At 39.7% G+C, this 15,737-nt stretch overlaps 1 protein-coding gene across 1 annotated transcript; it reads right to left on the reverse strand.

Annotated features, from left to right (window-relative positions):
• Positions 1-5,683: 5,683 nt before the first annotated feature.
• LOC143461550 (uncharacterized) lies at positions 5,684-12,558 on the reverse strand. The gene is made up of 2 exons (XM_076959300.1): positions 11,851-12,558; positions 5,684-6,379 (listed from the first exon to the last, which is right to left on the reverse strand). The coding sequence occupies exons 1-2, from the start codon at positions 12,491-12,493 to the stop codon at positions 6,096-6,098; spliced, it is 927 nt and encodes a 308-aa protein (XP_076815415.1). The 5' UTR covers positions 12,494-12,558; the 3' UTR covers positions 5,684-6,095.
• Between the last annotated feature and the right edge of the window lie 3,179 nt (positions 12,559-15,737).

Below are 15,737 nucleotides of genomic sequence, written 5' to 3' on the forward strand. Positions count from 1 at the left end.
CGAGCTGATTACAGCAGGTGCATGGGAGTTGAAATAAGTGACATGATAAGCAGCAGCTGATTACGGCCGGTGCATCGAGCAAAACAATGATAACAGAATGGGAGTTTCATATAGCTAAATGGCTTAAACAATAACACTCACGAAAATAATTCGACCGAGATCAAAAACAATATGGACGTTCCCAATAAGGATTACTTGTCGCAATTCATGCACAAAAACAACATGGCAAAGTACGAAGAGAAGTTTTCACAGTAACTGAGACATAAGAAACATTTCAAATTCTCTTTACGTTAGGTATAACCAGCATTCATAATCACATTCCCCACGCCGCCCTTTTCTGTTACAATGCAGCCTACTTAGATCATATTCTGCTTCCGCTAAGTGGCGTACTGGAGCATGATCTGGCACTAAAGCCACATGTCATCTCCAATCTCCTCAGGTTTTCACTTTCAATGTACGCCATGGCGACCAAAGTTAATCAATGGAGTAATTGACTCTGATGTACCTGTTACAAGCTTTATGTTTCTATTCAGGTATTTAATTATCAATGATAATGTGAACGGTATAAAGCCCGTAAAATCCATGTCAGATTTAATCCAACAGTTAAGCATATAGATGCGACCTCAAATTGCTACAAGAGTTAGCGGTGGCTCAGTCGTATGACATCGTCTGAAGTCCTAGATGTTAACGGTAACTCTTCAAACGCGGCATTGATCAAATTTAGGTAAATCCGTCGATCAAGTTTAAACATTTCCGAATACACTTGTGGAAGTATTTTGAAACACACAGCGAGGAACTTATGTAATCTTGTTACAAGGTAAAGTGTGCCAGGCATACCATGTATATTGCCCATAATTATCTTACACCATAAAATTTCGGAACTTTTACATGATATGTAGTCTGTTCGGAAGGCAAAGTATATGGTAATGTATCTTATTTGGATAAAGATGACTCGCATTTACACAGAGTTTTAAACATCAAATTATCGCTTACAAGAACTATAACTACCAATTTTTTCTACCAGATATGGTTAAAATTTGTACAACACTATATAAAAATGTTTGTGGAAATGGAACTACCCGTTTGTACAAAACCGACATGTTGTGACTTATAACGAGGAAATTTGGTTGCGTGCGTACAATGACAGTCTTGTTCGGAAACGAAAAAAAATTGAATAAAATAACTTCATCATCATTATCATTAGCAGATAAGTTCAAGTTGGGCAAACTGTAGCCTTAACACGAGCTACATGACCACAACTTAAACCATGCATCAGATTTACCTGGATCTTCTGCTGGGAGCATAAAATCGGGGTAGTATTAGGGCAGCAAAAGGGGTATTTCAAGACCGTAACAAATAAACCGGAGAACGTAAATTGCAAAATTCACTTCTAACATAACGTCATACTAGGAACAGTGTAGCGTCGCCCAATATTACCCTGATCCAAACAGAAAGTAATGCGTCACAAAAACATATTTTTGACATGTTGCTTATTTACCACTTGTGTTATCTTTCATAATTTGAACAAGAGGGATTGCCAGCGCATCTTAGAAAGCGATTACAGCGGTTGAGGTTGAGGTTTTTAAACGCATGAGGTGGTATTTCTAGCCATAGAACAACACAATGCATTCATTTTTACCTACAAGCAGGTTACGTCAGAGAATGTTTTTTGAAGAATAACAAATCGCAAAAATAGTTCCCTAAATAGCCACGGATAGTGTTACCCTATAGATTGCCCGCATGATTTTCCAGTAGGAATAAAGACGGTGAACCGTAAAAAGAAGTTTAAACAACCCACGCAAAATTGCAGTACAGTCGACTCCGCATAATTCGGACACTTTGGTTCCGCTCACTTTTGGCCGAATTAAGCGGAGAAACGGCTTTGTCCGAATTAAGCGGAAAATCAATTGTTCGTTTCATGGTCATGCATAAAGGCAAAAAACGCATTTAAAATACTGTAGTGTTGCGTAATAAATGAATTGCAGCTGCGCTATACTGCAGTAACTGGCACTGATCGCATAAAACGTCTTCGTTTACTTTAGTGAGCAATTTCACTTTTTGTGCTAAACTTTTCTGTACAATTTTGTCCTACAAGATGGACGCAATTGTACCGAAGTAAAAGCGACTATGAAGCTGACACGGCGTTATATGAGTTCATTGTCGATTGTTACTGCATGCATCGTCATTGTTTCACCATAATCACTCATAATGCAATTGAATCTTGTCTTAAAACGAACGAAGTACTGTTTATTGTGTCATAACCTAACGATGGAATTGCGAACCTGTGTCCGAATTAAGCGGAGAATCGTCCGAATTAACAGGAGTTTTTTACGTTCAATTTTTACTTTTGTTCCGTTCCCGAGCATTTTGGCCGAATAAAGCGGTAGTCCGGGTTATCCGGTGTCCGAATTAAGCGGATTCGACTGTATATCAATTGCTTTTACTAACTGCCTGTGCATATCGGTCAATAAGCCATAACTATACGGACAAAAAGTCTATGATGTTTACATTTAAAAGCGCAAGTTGAGTTCAGGGGGGTCCCGCAGTTATAATCCGACATAATTGCTACAAACGGGTCATGTTCAGCTTAACCCTTTCAAAGAATAACCGAAAAAGATTGCAAATTTAAAAAAAATTCAAACTCGCAGCTTATAGGTTGATACTTCTGGTGTGTATACAAGCTGGAAAAATGATGTAGGCCATAACATTTTGCAAAAGAATAAAAACGTATTTTTTATTTGGTTAAGAATTTATCCTGTAAACCATTAGGACTATAAGATGCGTCTCAGTTGACAAATTCTATAATAAACAAAACGAACAAAGCTTTTCTACGCGTATAACGCAATACAGGGTCTGCTTTATTTAAGGTTATTTTCGGGAATTGTACCTTTATCTATGCAAAGAAAACAGTTTCGAGGAGGCGGTTTTAAATAATATCTTCAAGTTGAAATGAAGGCTTACTGCGTCTGCCGGATAGGGCAAAAATTCGAAAACCTTCTCAAAATTGCGCGTGTTCATGTAGCCTGGCAATCATCCAATACAAAGCAAGTCGGTAACATGTAATGGATCCGCTGGGGGTGTTGTGAGCTGATCTGTATGAGGATTTGTGTTGAACATAAGATCGGTCTCAAAATCGGCATCTTTACACACTTAACCATTATGAATGTGTTCCAAGAAGTACTGGGTATATCTGAAATTGTTAGGGGCTTTGAATCTTTCCATTATAAATTTTTTTGAACCCACTTGATTTATTATTTTGCTTATGGTGCAGCGGTCGTTTGATAACATGACGTCATTGGCAAACTAATGCCGGTGTAAATTACAAATTTCTAGAGTAGCACCACAGTTTGCTTTAAAATCTCATCTGAAAATTAAAATATAAGTTAAGTTACTTTAGCATGTTTAGCAAAAACATGCGTATTACGAAATATTAATTCACTGTTGGTTTGCTTTAACCGTATATTATGGTAAGTTAAAAGCACTAGACTAGGCAGTATCAAACCTTTATATCCAACATGTTTGCGGACATTTAGGATTCTCCGGGTGCTGACAGTCTCTAATAATTGGAAAAGCCATCCACACTACAAAAAACGGCTGCTTTCCAAATCTGCTGTGTTGACTAACTAATCAGAAAGGAGAATCGCTACACTAACGGATGATGATCGCATATCAACCACGGTATCTTGACAGGGTTTATGAACGTGATCCGTATAATAAGAAGATGAATGTTTGAAGAATTGCGATTCTTTTTTCCGATTCGAAAAATGTAAGGCTATTAATAGCATCCCAGTCACAATAGTATGACTTGGAAACAATACGTGTTGTCAGTTTTATTTTCAAAACCAACTCGAAGTGAACCTCGTCTGTAACTACACATTATTGAGTGCATGGCAGGGTTAAACCAACAAAGTGTCGTCTTAAGTAAAAACAACAAGATTATCTATAGCAAGCTCAAATAGCTAATACAGTAAACACAACCAAATTGCCCTTGGCCCGTTCACTAAAAAAATAATTCAACGAAAGCACAAACAACAATGTTTGCTTAAACTGTTATACTAAGCCAGGAGACATTTAAAACTTTTCAAGTAGCTCGTTTGCTTAGTTTCATTTCAATACGGTAAACCTCGCCTAAGCAGATTCCATCCAAAGCAATGAAGACGACAAAATATAAAAATAACGATTGAAGTAGGACACGTTGTTCTTGCGTAGACAAAGACTCATTCAAGGTCAATATTAAATAATATTCATGAGAAATATCCAAACCTAAACTTGGGCATTGTAGTCTAGGGCCCAAATACGACGACAAGTAAACCAAATCAAACAATTTAAGGTACGGCAAAGTGCTGGCATGAAGGGCTAATTGCTGGATACAACTGCGCGGTAGCAGAAAAATCTAACCTGGTCGAAACGGTTTGCTGAGCCAAAAAGACCACGCACAGCATTCCTCTGAAATGTCAAAAGAGCGTGCGAAAGCATAGGAACTAGTTTTTAAATTTCATACAATGCTTGCATAGGGTAAATGCACCAGCGTGCTTAACTAACGGCAAAGCCTGCTGGTCACGTTGGTATTTTATGCTGTTGGCCACAGGTTACTAAGTCTTGCACCAATGAACACACATCCGGATACTTGGCCTCGTTCATATGACAAGGTTAAGAAATGACCTTAATATGGTTCTGCATGCAAAAGCCGTAATTTAACCATATAGCGAGACTCAATGAACCAGAAAAGATAAAGCAATTTAAAGCTCGCGGGTAGATATAACTTAAGTGTTATGAACACAACAGAACTAGTCTCAAGATCAAGGTGAATAAGTACGGCAGCGTGCTGATACAAGAGCCTAATGCAGCCAGTAAAAACAGCACAACATGCAAAAAAACTGACTTCGAGGGTAGTAGCCTAGTAATACATCTCAACAGGCCAAGATGATTGATTTCGATTCATTTTTACCATCTTTACAACTTCGCTGTATTGAAAGAAACTATCCCACCTTTCCTGAACTTCTAACAATGTAACTGATACCGGACGTTACCCAATCTTCATTTCACACGGTTTTTAAATAGATTATGACGTAATAATTCCGGGGATAGTGTCGTAACTTTTAGTAAACAAACACATCAAAGCAGAAGGCAACCAGCAAACCCGTGACGTTTCCACCGTAGCCTGAACGCATCAAACTTGTCTGGGTTACCAATTTCACGCAGTTGCCGTCAGTGCCAGCCAAAACAAGCGTAAAGATCAATTTTTCGCATCACGAATTACCGTCACGTTACCGAATTGCATTATTTAAAAGTACCAACTAAGACATTTCAATTTTTCCAAATATTATACTAGCGTAGACTTCTGTTTTATCGTGACACACTTGTTGTAAAGCTGAATAACTGCATAGTTTCCACCGTTTAAACAAGAGTTGTTTCTTATAATTTATTAAGAAAATGCAAACAGGCGTGTTTGCAGAATAAAGAAAAAACACTTAAAACCTTAAAAGAACAGGAACTAAAACAACGATGCCAAGCTTGTATGATGTGAGCAATGTGTGTGCGTTACGTGCATTTCGGTTCATTATTAAAAGCAAGGATACCTGGATTGGAATAAACTTGATGCTGTACATAAAGATAATGTGGTAGCAATATGCAACTGTGTTAGTGGTGTGTTTGATCAAGTCAGTGATAGTAATATAGTCGATTGTGACGGTAATAAAACTGTTTATTGTGACGTAATAGGTGGTACAAAAATGATCTGCAAACCTTGTGAAAAAAGTTATGGCAAAACTGATTGGCAAAAAATTCAATTGCAGAATTTTCAATAGAACTTAACAGGCTGTTGAGAATATGTAAAAAAAATCAGGTGCTGTGATGGTGAAAAAACGTCAAAAGATGTTTGCACGCAACAATTAAGAAAATAATACACTGGTGAGGAAAATCAACTAATTCTAAATTATCCGCATCGGCTCTGAAGAAATTGTTCAACTAATCTGCCTTAGTAAAGTACATGAGACCCGCAGCGTCACTGTTCGTCTTCGTGTTCCCCAACGAGCTACGTCATCGTCCACTGGCGCAACTGGATAGTGTTGCCATGCGTTACGAATGCACCATAATCATCTCCCGTTGAACAAAGTGATAATGAAAAAGTTTAAAAGGGAAAACAGCAGAATCTGCTGGTAGCTGCCCCTGGTTCTGGCGCTTCCGTTTCCGTTTCCTGGCCCTTTACGCGCCGCGGAAGTGGGTGGCGTGGCGCCGACTTGTTCGGCTGCGGTCGGATCGCAGGGTTTGTGCGTCCTGGATACGCTGATGTTGAGGTAAACGTCTTTTCCCGAATCTACCATGCTCGCCAACTTTTCACCATCCGCTTTGTTGATCATCAGTGACGTGGTGTTGATGCCTGTTGAAACGGACACTGATTAAAACTTGGTCAAGTGGTTATATTGATAAAAGTGCTAGCTTGTCTAAATAACTGAAAAAGTACAATTTAATTTGACATTTTCGACTGATTTTGTAACCGCGCGCCCGCTGATAATAACCATAGTCGATGGGCTTAGCCTAAAGCAGCAGACCTGAGCGCTTCGAGAATCGCGTACACCGCCATCAGCTGACACTCTGACGGCCCAACCCCACTAAATGTTACAGTCGGAAAGCAACAATTGTTCGTTGAATAAACGAGTTTCTAAATTAACCAAATTTTAACCTAAAAGTTTTGTCAACGAGCCCAGGGATGCTGGCCCAGCAGGGTGATAGATAGCTTGGCAAAGCGCGATATAGGCTACTTAATAACAGGTTGTTCTTGTCAGTAACAAACAGATCAGTTAACTAATATTAATTGCATTTAAGGAGAATTGAATTTTGTTTGCCAACTTGTTAACAAACAAGTGAAACGTGTTTACTAAGGGTAGGCTGTCAAATCGTGTGTCGGCGCTTTGCCTTTTCAAATCAAACGGAAATTGGAATACAATCATAGTTGCGTCATAAATCTCTTGTAAGAAACGAAGTCAGGTCGAATTCAAGTCCTTTGAGTCATAAAGCGAAGGTGCACTAAACACCTGACGCGATTACGTCACGTGCGAATGTAAAACGACATACAAGGAAAAGCCAAGACCAACGGTCTGAGCTTCGACAGTTCGAAGGACATTTAAACTCAGAACGAAGTAGGGATTTTACAGCTTTTACCGCTGGGTATTCCGGTGCAGTCATTCGCAAATAAACGATAAAAATACAATTAAGTATTTCCTGGCCGTCACAGGCGGTGAAGACGCCGACTAAAGCCGGCAAAAAGTTAAATTTTAATATTAAACTGGTCCTTCAGATTTGAGAACCACAAACCAAATAATGTGTCAATAGGTGCTTGACGTCTCTTGCTTGGTTCAAACAAAAAACTTAAATGACTTCTGCCAAAGAAAATCTACAAAAATTAAAACTAATGGCGCGTAAATGATTTTCTACGAAACAATACGTGAATTATTTTATGTAATTGGTGCGTGTGACGGAGGTGCGCCTGACAGCAAAATTACCATCCACCGTCGAAAAGAATTCGATAATTTTTTGGCAAACGGACATGATATGGATATCTTTTCATACTTGCTTGTGTAACATTCACGCTAGACTGCGATTATAGCGTTACGTTGTTCTTTCAACATACGCAGCGGGACACTCCTGTTTACCAGTTGTAGCCTATAGCTTGAGAAAAAAACGATAACAGTTTAAATAGTTTCAATATCGCTTGCTAGCATAGCGTTTTTTCTGAACAATTTTTGAAAAAAGTTTTTGTAAATAAATTCTTGGCACATTCATGCTATCCTGCCCTCTTGTGTATGTTATCAGCATATTCGTCATCATATTTGGTTATGAACTAAATGTGGGACGGTGGCGTATAGAGCACATGGCACGTCTCAAAATATCTGCTGCTATCAGCAGCCAAGACAGTTTGAGGTCACTGCATGACGTTAAATCGCGTCTTGAGGGAAGACCAGCTCCTATTTTCGACCTGCATCATAAGCACCGGGGGGGAGATAAAGTTGTACAATGAAAAATATTTTTGTCATGAAAACAGCTTTAATTATACGAGTGTTGGTAAAATTAGCCGTGTTTTATAACAGGTTATTTTAAGTTGTTTTACCATAATAACCGCTGTTAAAGACCGGAGTTGTGGTAAGTCAATAATTGCCAGCAAAGCTTACAATAAGGTTTCATATAGGTCAAATATTGAAAGGCGTACAATTAAGGATAATTTTAGCAAGGCTGGAAATTTTTCGTTCGCTGATAACCAGTTAATTACACGGCTGATGAAATGAGCGCTTTAGAATTTTCACCGCCCAAGTGGAGTACATTAAAGAATAAAGTGGCCTATGCCTCGCTAAACCAGTCAACAAGTCTGAAAACTTTGAAGCGCAGAAATGTACTCCCGTTGATTAAGGCCTTTGACAAGAAAGCCGAACCATAGTTTGGCCGCCACTTTCTTTTCTGCTGCCGGTAAAAAATTCAGTTGCCATAAATTTGTCCGCCATTTTTGGTGCTTTCACGGCGCACATCGCTAAAACAAAAGTGTACAGACCATCTTTTTACGCATCATCAAGTTTTCACGCTTGAGCAAATCTCTGGTGTGCGAATATCAAACAAGGGCTGGATCCGATTTGTAAATCTAATTACAACATCTCTCATTACGACAGCGGCTCTTTTCTTTCTCCCAAATGACTTTGTAAACTTCCGCCAAAATCGCTTATAAAAACGCTTTCAGGTCCTAATCCTGGATTTGAACAAAGAAATCCATCAATTACCTTTCTGTTTGCATTTTAATGGAACGATTAAAATTGCGCATTTCCCATACACGCGCAACGAGGTCATACATCACAATTGCAACCTCTGTTAGGTCATAATCTGCCCCTGGTCGCACATCCTACTGCGACAGCATGCAAGTGATTATCTAAAAGCGTTCAAACAGGATATTGGTCTTGGATTGCATTATTCCAGCCACTTACGATCAAGAAAACATTCGCTTCCTACAATACAATCGGGCCAATGACAAAGCCGTTTTCAGGTCGTTCAAACAATGGCTTCTGTTCGAGATCAAGGCAATTTTCCACCCTTTTTTAACGCTGTTTCCTTTCCTTGCTGTGGCTGTTGCAACATGGTCGTCAACAGCTTCACCACCGAGAGACACTCGAGGTGCTAGACCTCAAGTTAAATGACAAAATGATCTCATAAAAGGTGATTTATTGTTACGTAGGTGTTGATGGTAAAAAAGTGACATTTCAACGCTTAAAAAGCCTGGAGGTGCCAACCGCTATTTGTTGCGTTTAATAATAGGCTTATTGTGACAAATTGAATAAATGATTGACCACAGGTGCGCTGGTTTTAGAATTCAAACATGAGCTATGAAAATTCGAACAAAAATAGACTTGCGTGCATTGAGGTTAAGAGATTGCTATCTCAACCAATGATTGTGTGTTAAAATCCACAATTTCACGTGAATTCTAAGGTTAAAGCCTTCTAACTGACAGGTTAAATAGACAAATATTTTTCTATCACACAAACGCGAGTACCAAAAGCGAATTCAGACAACAATCGATTGATTGAACAAGGACCCTGGTTGAACTTTCGAACTTAGGCGTTATTTCGACGTTCTTTTCAGGTTCTCGCTTAAATCACAATCGACATTGGTTGTACGGCGTTTGCTTTGCCTTTTTTACAGCCCCTTTATGTGAATTCAATCCCAACTTTACCAACTAATTGGCCGCCGCAGAGCCTGTTCAATGACCGTAACTTTCGCGGCGTTTTATCGGCGATACTTGACTGTTACGTCATTATCGTTAACTGCCCCTAATAAATCTTCGTTAAACAGTTAACGAGCCGAACCCCCAAAGCGCAGCCAACCGTCGAACGATGATATTCGATTCTTGTTTTATAACGGCCAATATCGATCATCAAGCAACTCTGAATCTAATCACAGCGTGTCGTCCACACATCGTCGTCCAGCAGACGGCACTTTTTAAGCAACAATAAAAGGACAGAAATCAAAAGAGACCAAACCCATTTATTGCTTATTATATGACGCTATAAAATCGAGGAAAAGTTGGACTTTTACCGCCTAATGGCACCGCAATGCGATTATCTGAAATGACTTCATCGGAGCCAATTACGTGGTGTTGCGACGAGGCGCCCATCATAAAATGAGTTCAAAGAGTTTCACGCATTTAGAGCCGTCTATAAAAAAAATAGTGTAAATGTCGCGACGAATAAGTCGTACACTCACCGAGATGGGAAAAATTATAGGTTGTTGCAGCTCTGTCTGTACAAGGGATAACACACTACCCCTTCTGACGTCAGATGGGTGTTAGCAGCTGGCGATACTAATGCCCACTTTTAGACACCCTTACTGGGGCTGTTGTTTGGATGGGTGTATCTACAAGCAAACTAGCACAATGCCCCAGCGCCAATTATGCTATAAAATTTCGGAACAATATCGTGTGACCCCGCAAATGAGAGCTACACCCACCAACCCCTAGAAAGTGATCCCGGTTGATAAAACAACTCCGGCTACCAGCTTTGAAAGAAAAGAGACCAAGCGCTGGAACCAGCGGCGTGAAATTACTGGAATTTCGGGCCCCTATCTTATCACCCTGGCGATTTCACTTTAGCTGTCCCCAACCTGGTAACCCGATATGACAGGGAACAGACTGGTAGTGGCAAACGTTGACGCCTTTGTCGATGAAGACTAAAATCATGCCAAGATGTGTTCAACATTAAGTGTGCAGATGAAAATTCTTCTTGTGTATCGATCAAACGATCTGAAATATTGATCTCATAAGCTTGTGTAATCTTATTATGTTATCGTGTTGTCTATCATCATTTAAGCCGTTGCATTTAGCAAACATTCTCGTTTGCAGGATTACGTTTTTCGTGAAACAATGGGGCATTATGAGGTAATAAGAATTAGTGTTGCTGAATTTAGGAATTTTAAGTAATGTTTGCTCAAAGAGCTAAGTTTACCCATCCGTGACGAGTTTCTAAGCGTGCGAAATTGCGTCTTAACCCAAAATATATCCAGACACAAACCCCGCATTGGAAAGGATCGGATTTATGGAGCTCAAAGCTTTACGCTGGTTCGTAAATTAGGGAGAATTAAACTATCCTTGTCCCGGTCATAATTGACCAAAACAACAAGTTAAGGCCCTTTTGTTTTTAAAGTCGGCAAAAATCAAAACGACGCGGCCCCTACAGGGCGCTTGATCGGTATTTTCAAGCATGATGACGTCATTGATTTTTGACAGTAATTACGTGAACTGCAGCAGTGTTTGTTGTCTTGTACGCGATCGACGTACTTTGCGGACCGCCTCCCCCACTCGCCAAAAAGCGCGAAAAGAGCCTTTGTTACTCAAGAATAAAAAAAGTCGCGACGACGTTCTATGACGAAACAATATATTCGCGCAGACAATCGAATGTTGGCGACGGAAAGACTCAACAACAGTCCTTATGCCTGATAACTATTACCAAGTATTGCATCAAACCCTTGTACGCGGCAACAAAAGACATTTACGAATAGAGTCGCTATTAGAGCTGCCTGGGCCATTAAACATTTCAAAGTCAAGGACAATGTTAAAGTGGCGGGAATTGTCTGTGCTGACAAGCTTTAGTCGGTTGTCAACTTGTTTAAGTTATACAAGTTATAGTGACTGTTTAAAATTATTTACAGAAAACGTCAACAAAACTACGCAGCGATTTAAAACTAAATGAAGGCTTCTCCCGGCTGCGAAACAGCGACGAACGACTAAAATCCTGTTCATGCTCGTTGAATTTTGTTAGTAACATTCTGATTCTTATATAATTATTCAAAACCAGCCAATTAATGAGTTATTAACTCACCAATAGTGTTCATAACTTCGGCTTCTTCGTGGCGGTTATTGTAGACGATGACGGCGCTCGCGTTGTGGAGTTCGCCTAGCCTGAGTTTATGGAAGAAGATGCACTGCCCTCTCTCTATGAGCGCTATCCACGACCTATTCTTCGGAATGTGATGGGTGTTCGCGATGGCGTAGTTGCATCCGAGATGAGTGTTGCGACCGGGATCACGAACATGCACTAATTTTCCGGAGACGTTGTTTTTTCTTGAGTGGTAGCCGTATTTTCCGACCGCTTCGTGAACTTTCGCGAACGATTTGTCGATTTTGGCGCTTACGTCGATTTTCGCTTCCGTCCATAAATCGACGTGGCCTGACCCAGGCTTTCTGATTCGTCGCGATTTTTGAGCGTTTTCCTGAGCTCTTTCTCTCCTGTGTTGCTCCAGGTAGGTCGACAAATATCTGGCTTCAACTTCCTCCTTCGAGCTAGGCTTGGACTTCCCCGTGAGTTGGCGCTTCACGTTTTTCTTGTGGCTCTTTCGTTTTTCACCTCGGCGATTTTGTCCATGCCGGCGGGCTTCGGCGCCTCCAATCCCGGCGTCCACGAGAAACATTATCACCAGGGTGAAGACACAAACACGAAGTATATTTACCGTGCTGAGCTTCATATTTTAACTAAATTGCAAATCGTATTAAATTGCAGAGTTTTGCGTCTAAAGAGGAATAAAAATCTATTACTCTTTCGTCCAAGCTAAACCTTCAGCTTTTTCGTATGTTTTACTTTAATAAATGTCTAGTCAGATGGCCTTGAGACAGAACAATCTTTCCACAATTAACCTCAACAGACTAACAACAGAGTGTCCGTAACATTATTAGCATTACACAGTTCGCTACCAGAAACTCATATCTATGATGTCATCAGCGACACTGGCGCTGCCATTTCTTCTGCCTTTTTTCCCTCTTGTCTGAACCGTCGCGGTCCGTTCGTGTTTTTTGAAGGCAAAGCACTTAACCCAGCTCTAAAATGAATGAGCCATGGGGTGTAAAAATTTGGCATAACGCTCTGCAGCACGCGTCAACATCGGATGTACAGCATTAAAACGTTTTTTTAGCTGCTTCTACAATCTGTTTGTCGATGGAACTCTGTGCCTAAAGTTTCAATCCTTAAATTTTCACTAATGAGCTTTAATATTGAATACAAGTTATGCATGCAAAGAATTTTACCCATAAATAAAAAACTGAAACCAGAAAATCGTTAAAAACTAGTACAGTAGTTTGCACGGTTGTTCGTCTCTCAACTGGTCCTTCTTTTCCTGGCTTTGAGGTTATTCAAACATCCGCAGCTTAGCCTAGCCCCCGCTGAGTTGAGTTCCTTTTTAACTAAAAACTTCAACCGCGCTTTCTGCCTAGTTTCCAACCGCGCAAAACCCATAGGTGACGTGAAGAAAACTCCATTGTTAGAAAACACTCTGACCCTTTTAACCACACAATGCTCGGCAGTTTGCAAAGGGATTTTGCGGTGACCTCACAACAAGGCTTTGTTGTGTTCAAGCAAACATGAATTGCCTTTTGCAATCAAGGCCAAACACTTTCACCATTTCAGCAGTTTCTCACTGAATTACTTCAAATTCTTGCAATCGCTATAGCCTATAGGCAGGGTTGCCATACCGTCCTTATTTCTAAGATTTGTCCTTATTTTAAAGGTCAGTGTCTTAGAAAATATGTTTGTCCTTATTTCTAAGAAATGTCCTTATTTTCACTTTCGTCCTTATTTTTAGGGCGGAGGTGGGCACTTTTGTCCTTATTTTGGGCATTTTGGTCACCTTTACGATACCATTTTGTACCAAAGAGATACCAAAATTATGAACATGCAGATAGTGTCTTGTTTTTTTTTTTAGGAACATTGGTTGCTTTCTCTTGTTGTACACTGTTTAAGGTGATATTCCTCCTTCGTTTTCTAGTCGTCCTTATTTTTGAGTTGAGACTGATGGCAACCCTGCCTATAGGCCTAATACTACACTTCACTTCTCTTACTTGAAGCTTAACTAACCAGCAAAACTTGCAATTTTTCATCTGGATTTCTACTATGTTTCTATGACGTCTATCTGTATAATGGTTGTACCCTAAGACTGAGCAAAATTGACACGTTTGTTGTTTTTTTGTTGCGTACACTGGTGTAGATCGCTAACAATTCTACATATAGAGAAAAATTAGATTTTCCTGTCTAGTTTTCAAAATTTCTTTAAACTTACATGATTCATTTGAAAAATAGTAAAAACCATCCAGCAAAAACAACTGCCCCTAAATCAACGAAAATTGACTTCCAAGCCGAGACAACGACATTTATACGTCGTAGGCAGCTTTTTTCCCCTAGTCTTCATTGTCTGTGTGCTGCAAATGTTGTAAACTGGCCAACGGGCCAATTAACTGCAAGACAAACTCTTGATAAGGCGCGTTGCGCGGAGCAAAAACTTGCGTCCTTGTCGTCTGTCTGATAATAATTCTTTTGTTTATCTAACTGTTGTAAGCGATGTACAGGGAAGAAATCCAGCATTTGTGTTTGTTTTTATTTGCAAGTTTAGTGACTCTTGCACGTGCAAAGGCGGTTGTAAGCCATAACCCAAACATGAATTTCTTGTCCACGCGTCGCCAAGATCGGTTTTGTAAAAAGATTTCGTCAACTTTACTCATCGATTTGAGGACTTTATGTCGAGACTACTTGAATTTGCGAACCATGTAAGGACCTTTTTTTAAAAAAGTGACTTATAACAATATTTCGATCCAAAAACTGTGCCAGAAATATTTTCGAATATCGCATCGTTTGGAATATCTTAAACATAATTGGCGGTGAAATTATGTCAAATTAGCTTGATAATAAATGTCAGTTAGTGTAGATTTAAGTGGTCTGCAACCCGCTGGTACGACACATTGAACCTTGGCTTCTGCCATATGCCATATGCCATCTTGTACGTGTCCCACTAATTAATTCCAATTTCCTTGTGTCAAGGTATACGCCAGATGGGTCAAAAGCCAATTGTTACGTCAAAAAAGTTAAGGGTGACATCTGTGTGTAATAAAGCCCTTACACGTTATTGGATCTTTTGTCTTCAGGCTAGGCTTGTAATTGGGCTCTGACATTTTTACCCCGAAACCAGCCTATATATACTCAGCCTGGAATTGAGACTATATTCGTAAAATTGTTGATTTTGCAAAAAATGTTTGCCGAACCCATATTTTTTGTTCGATACTTCAAAAAATTTTTAGTAATTAAATAGCTCTGACAACAACTGGTCAAAGTATGTCTATATATGTGTAAATCGTACGTTTAATAAAAAAAAACACATTTTTGCCAAAGTTCTGATACTCCGGGTGATTTAAGAAAAAGGTAAAACACAGCAAAGTTATTTCTACGTGAAACTTTAATGAAACACGTTGAGGTTTCGTTGTTCAACTTGTGTTGAAGGTGGCTATTTTTAGTTCATAACGTAGAAGTATCTTGCCTTACTCGACACCTAATCCAACGGTCGCTGGACAGCGGATACGGAAGTTGGGTTTGTAGTAAACGTGTTTAAATTACCAGTTCCTTTTCACACAATTCTACGCCTTTGAGATGCTTTGGTGTTTGGGTGAGTCAGCATCAATTTCAGTTGTGAGTCAGTTCGCTGTCCCGGAATTAAAATCTAAGGTGACTTTGACATCATGTACTTCGCCTATCTTCACTATTTGTTTGTTTATTATTGTTCTCAATTTTGTTGCTGTGACCCGATTATCAATTAACTGACAGAGGTGCTTCTTTATCGAACGTTTTCGTAAGCAACGCTTATCGGATAAAACTGACGCACTCGGTGAAGCTCAGATAAAACCCGTTTTACCCAATGAATAGGCGTTGGAGTATTCTTGAGTTGCTAATCG

This window comes from Clavelina lepadiformis, chromosome 1, assembly GCF_947623445.1.
Source record: "Clavelina lepadiformis chromosome 1, kaClaLepa1.1, whole genome shotgun sequence".
In the NCBI taxonomy this organism is placed as follows: domain Eukaryota; kingdom Metazoa; phylum Chordata; class Ascidiacea; order Aplousobranchia; family Clavelinidae; genus Clavelina; species Clavelina lepadiformis.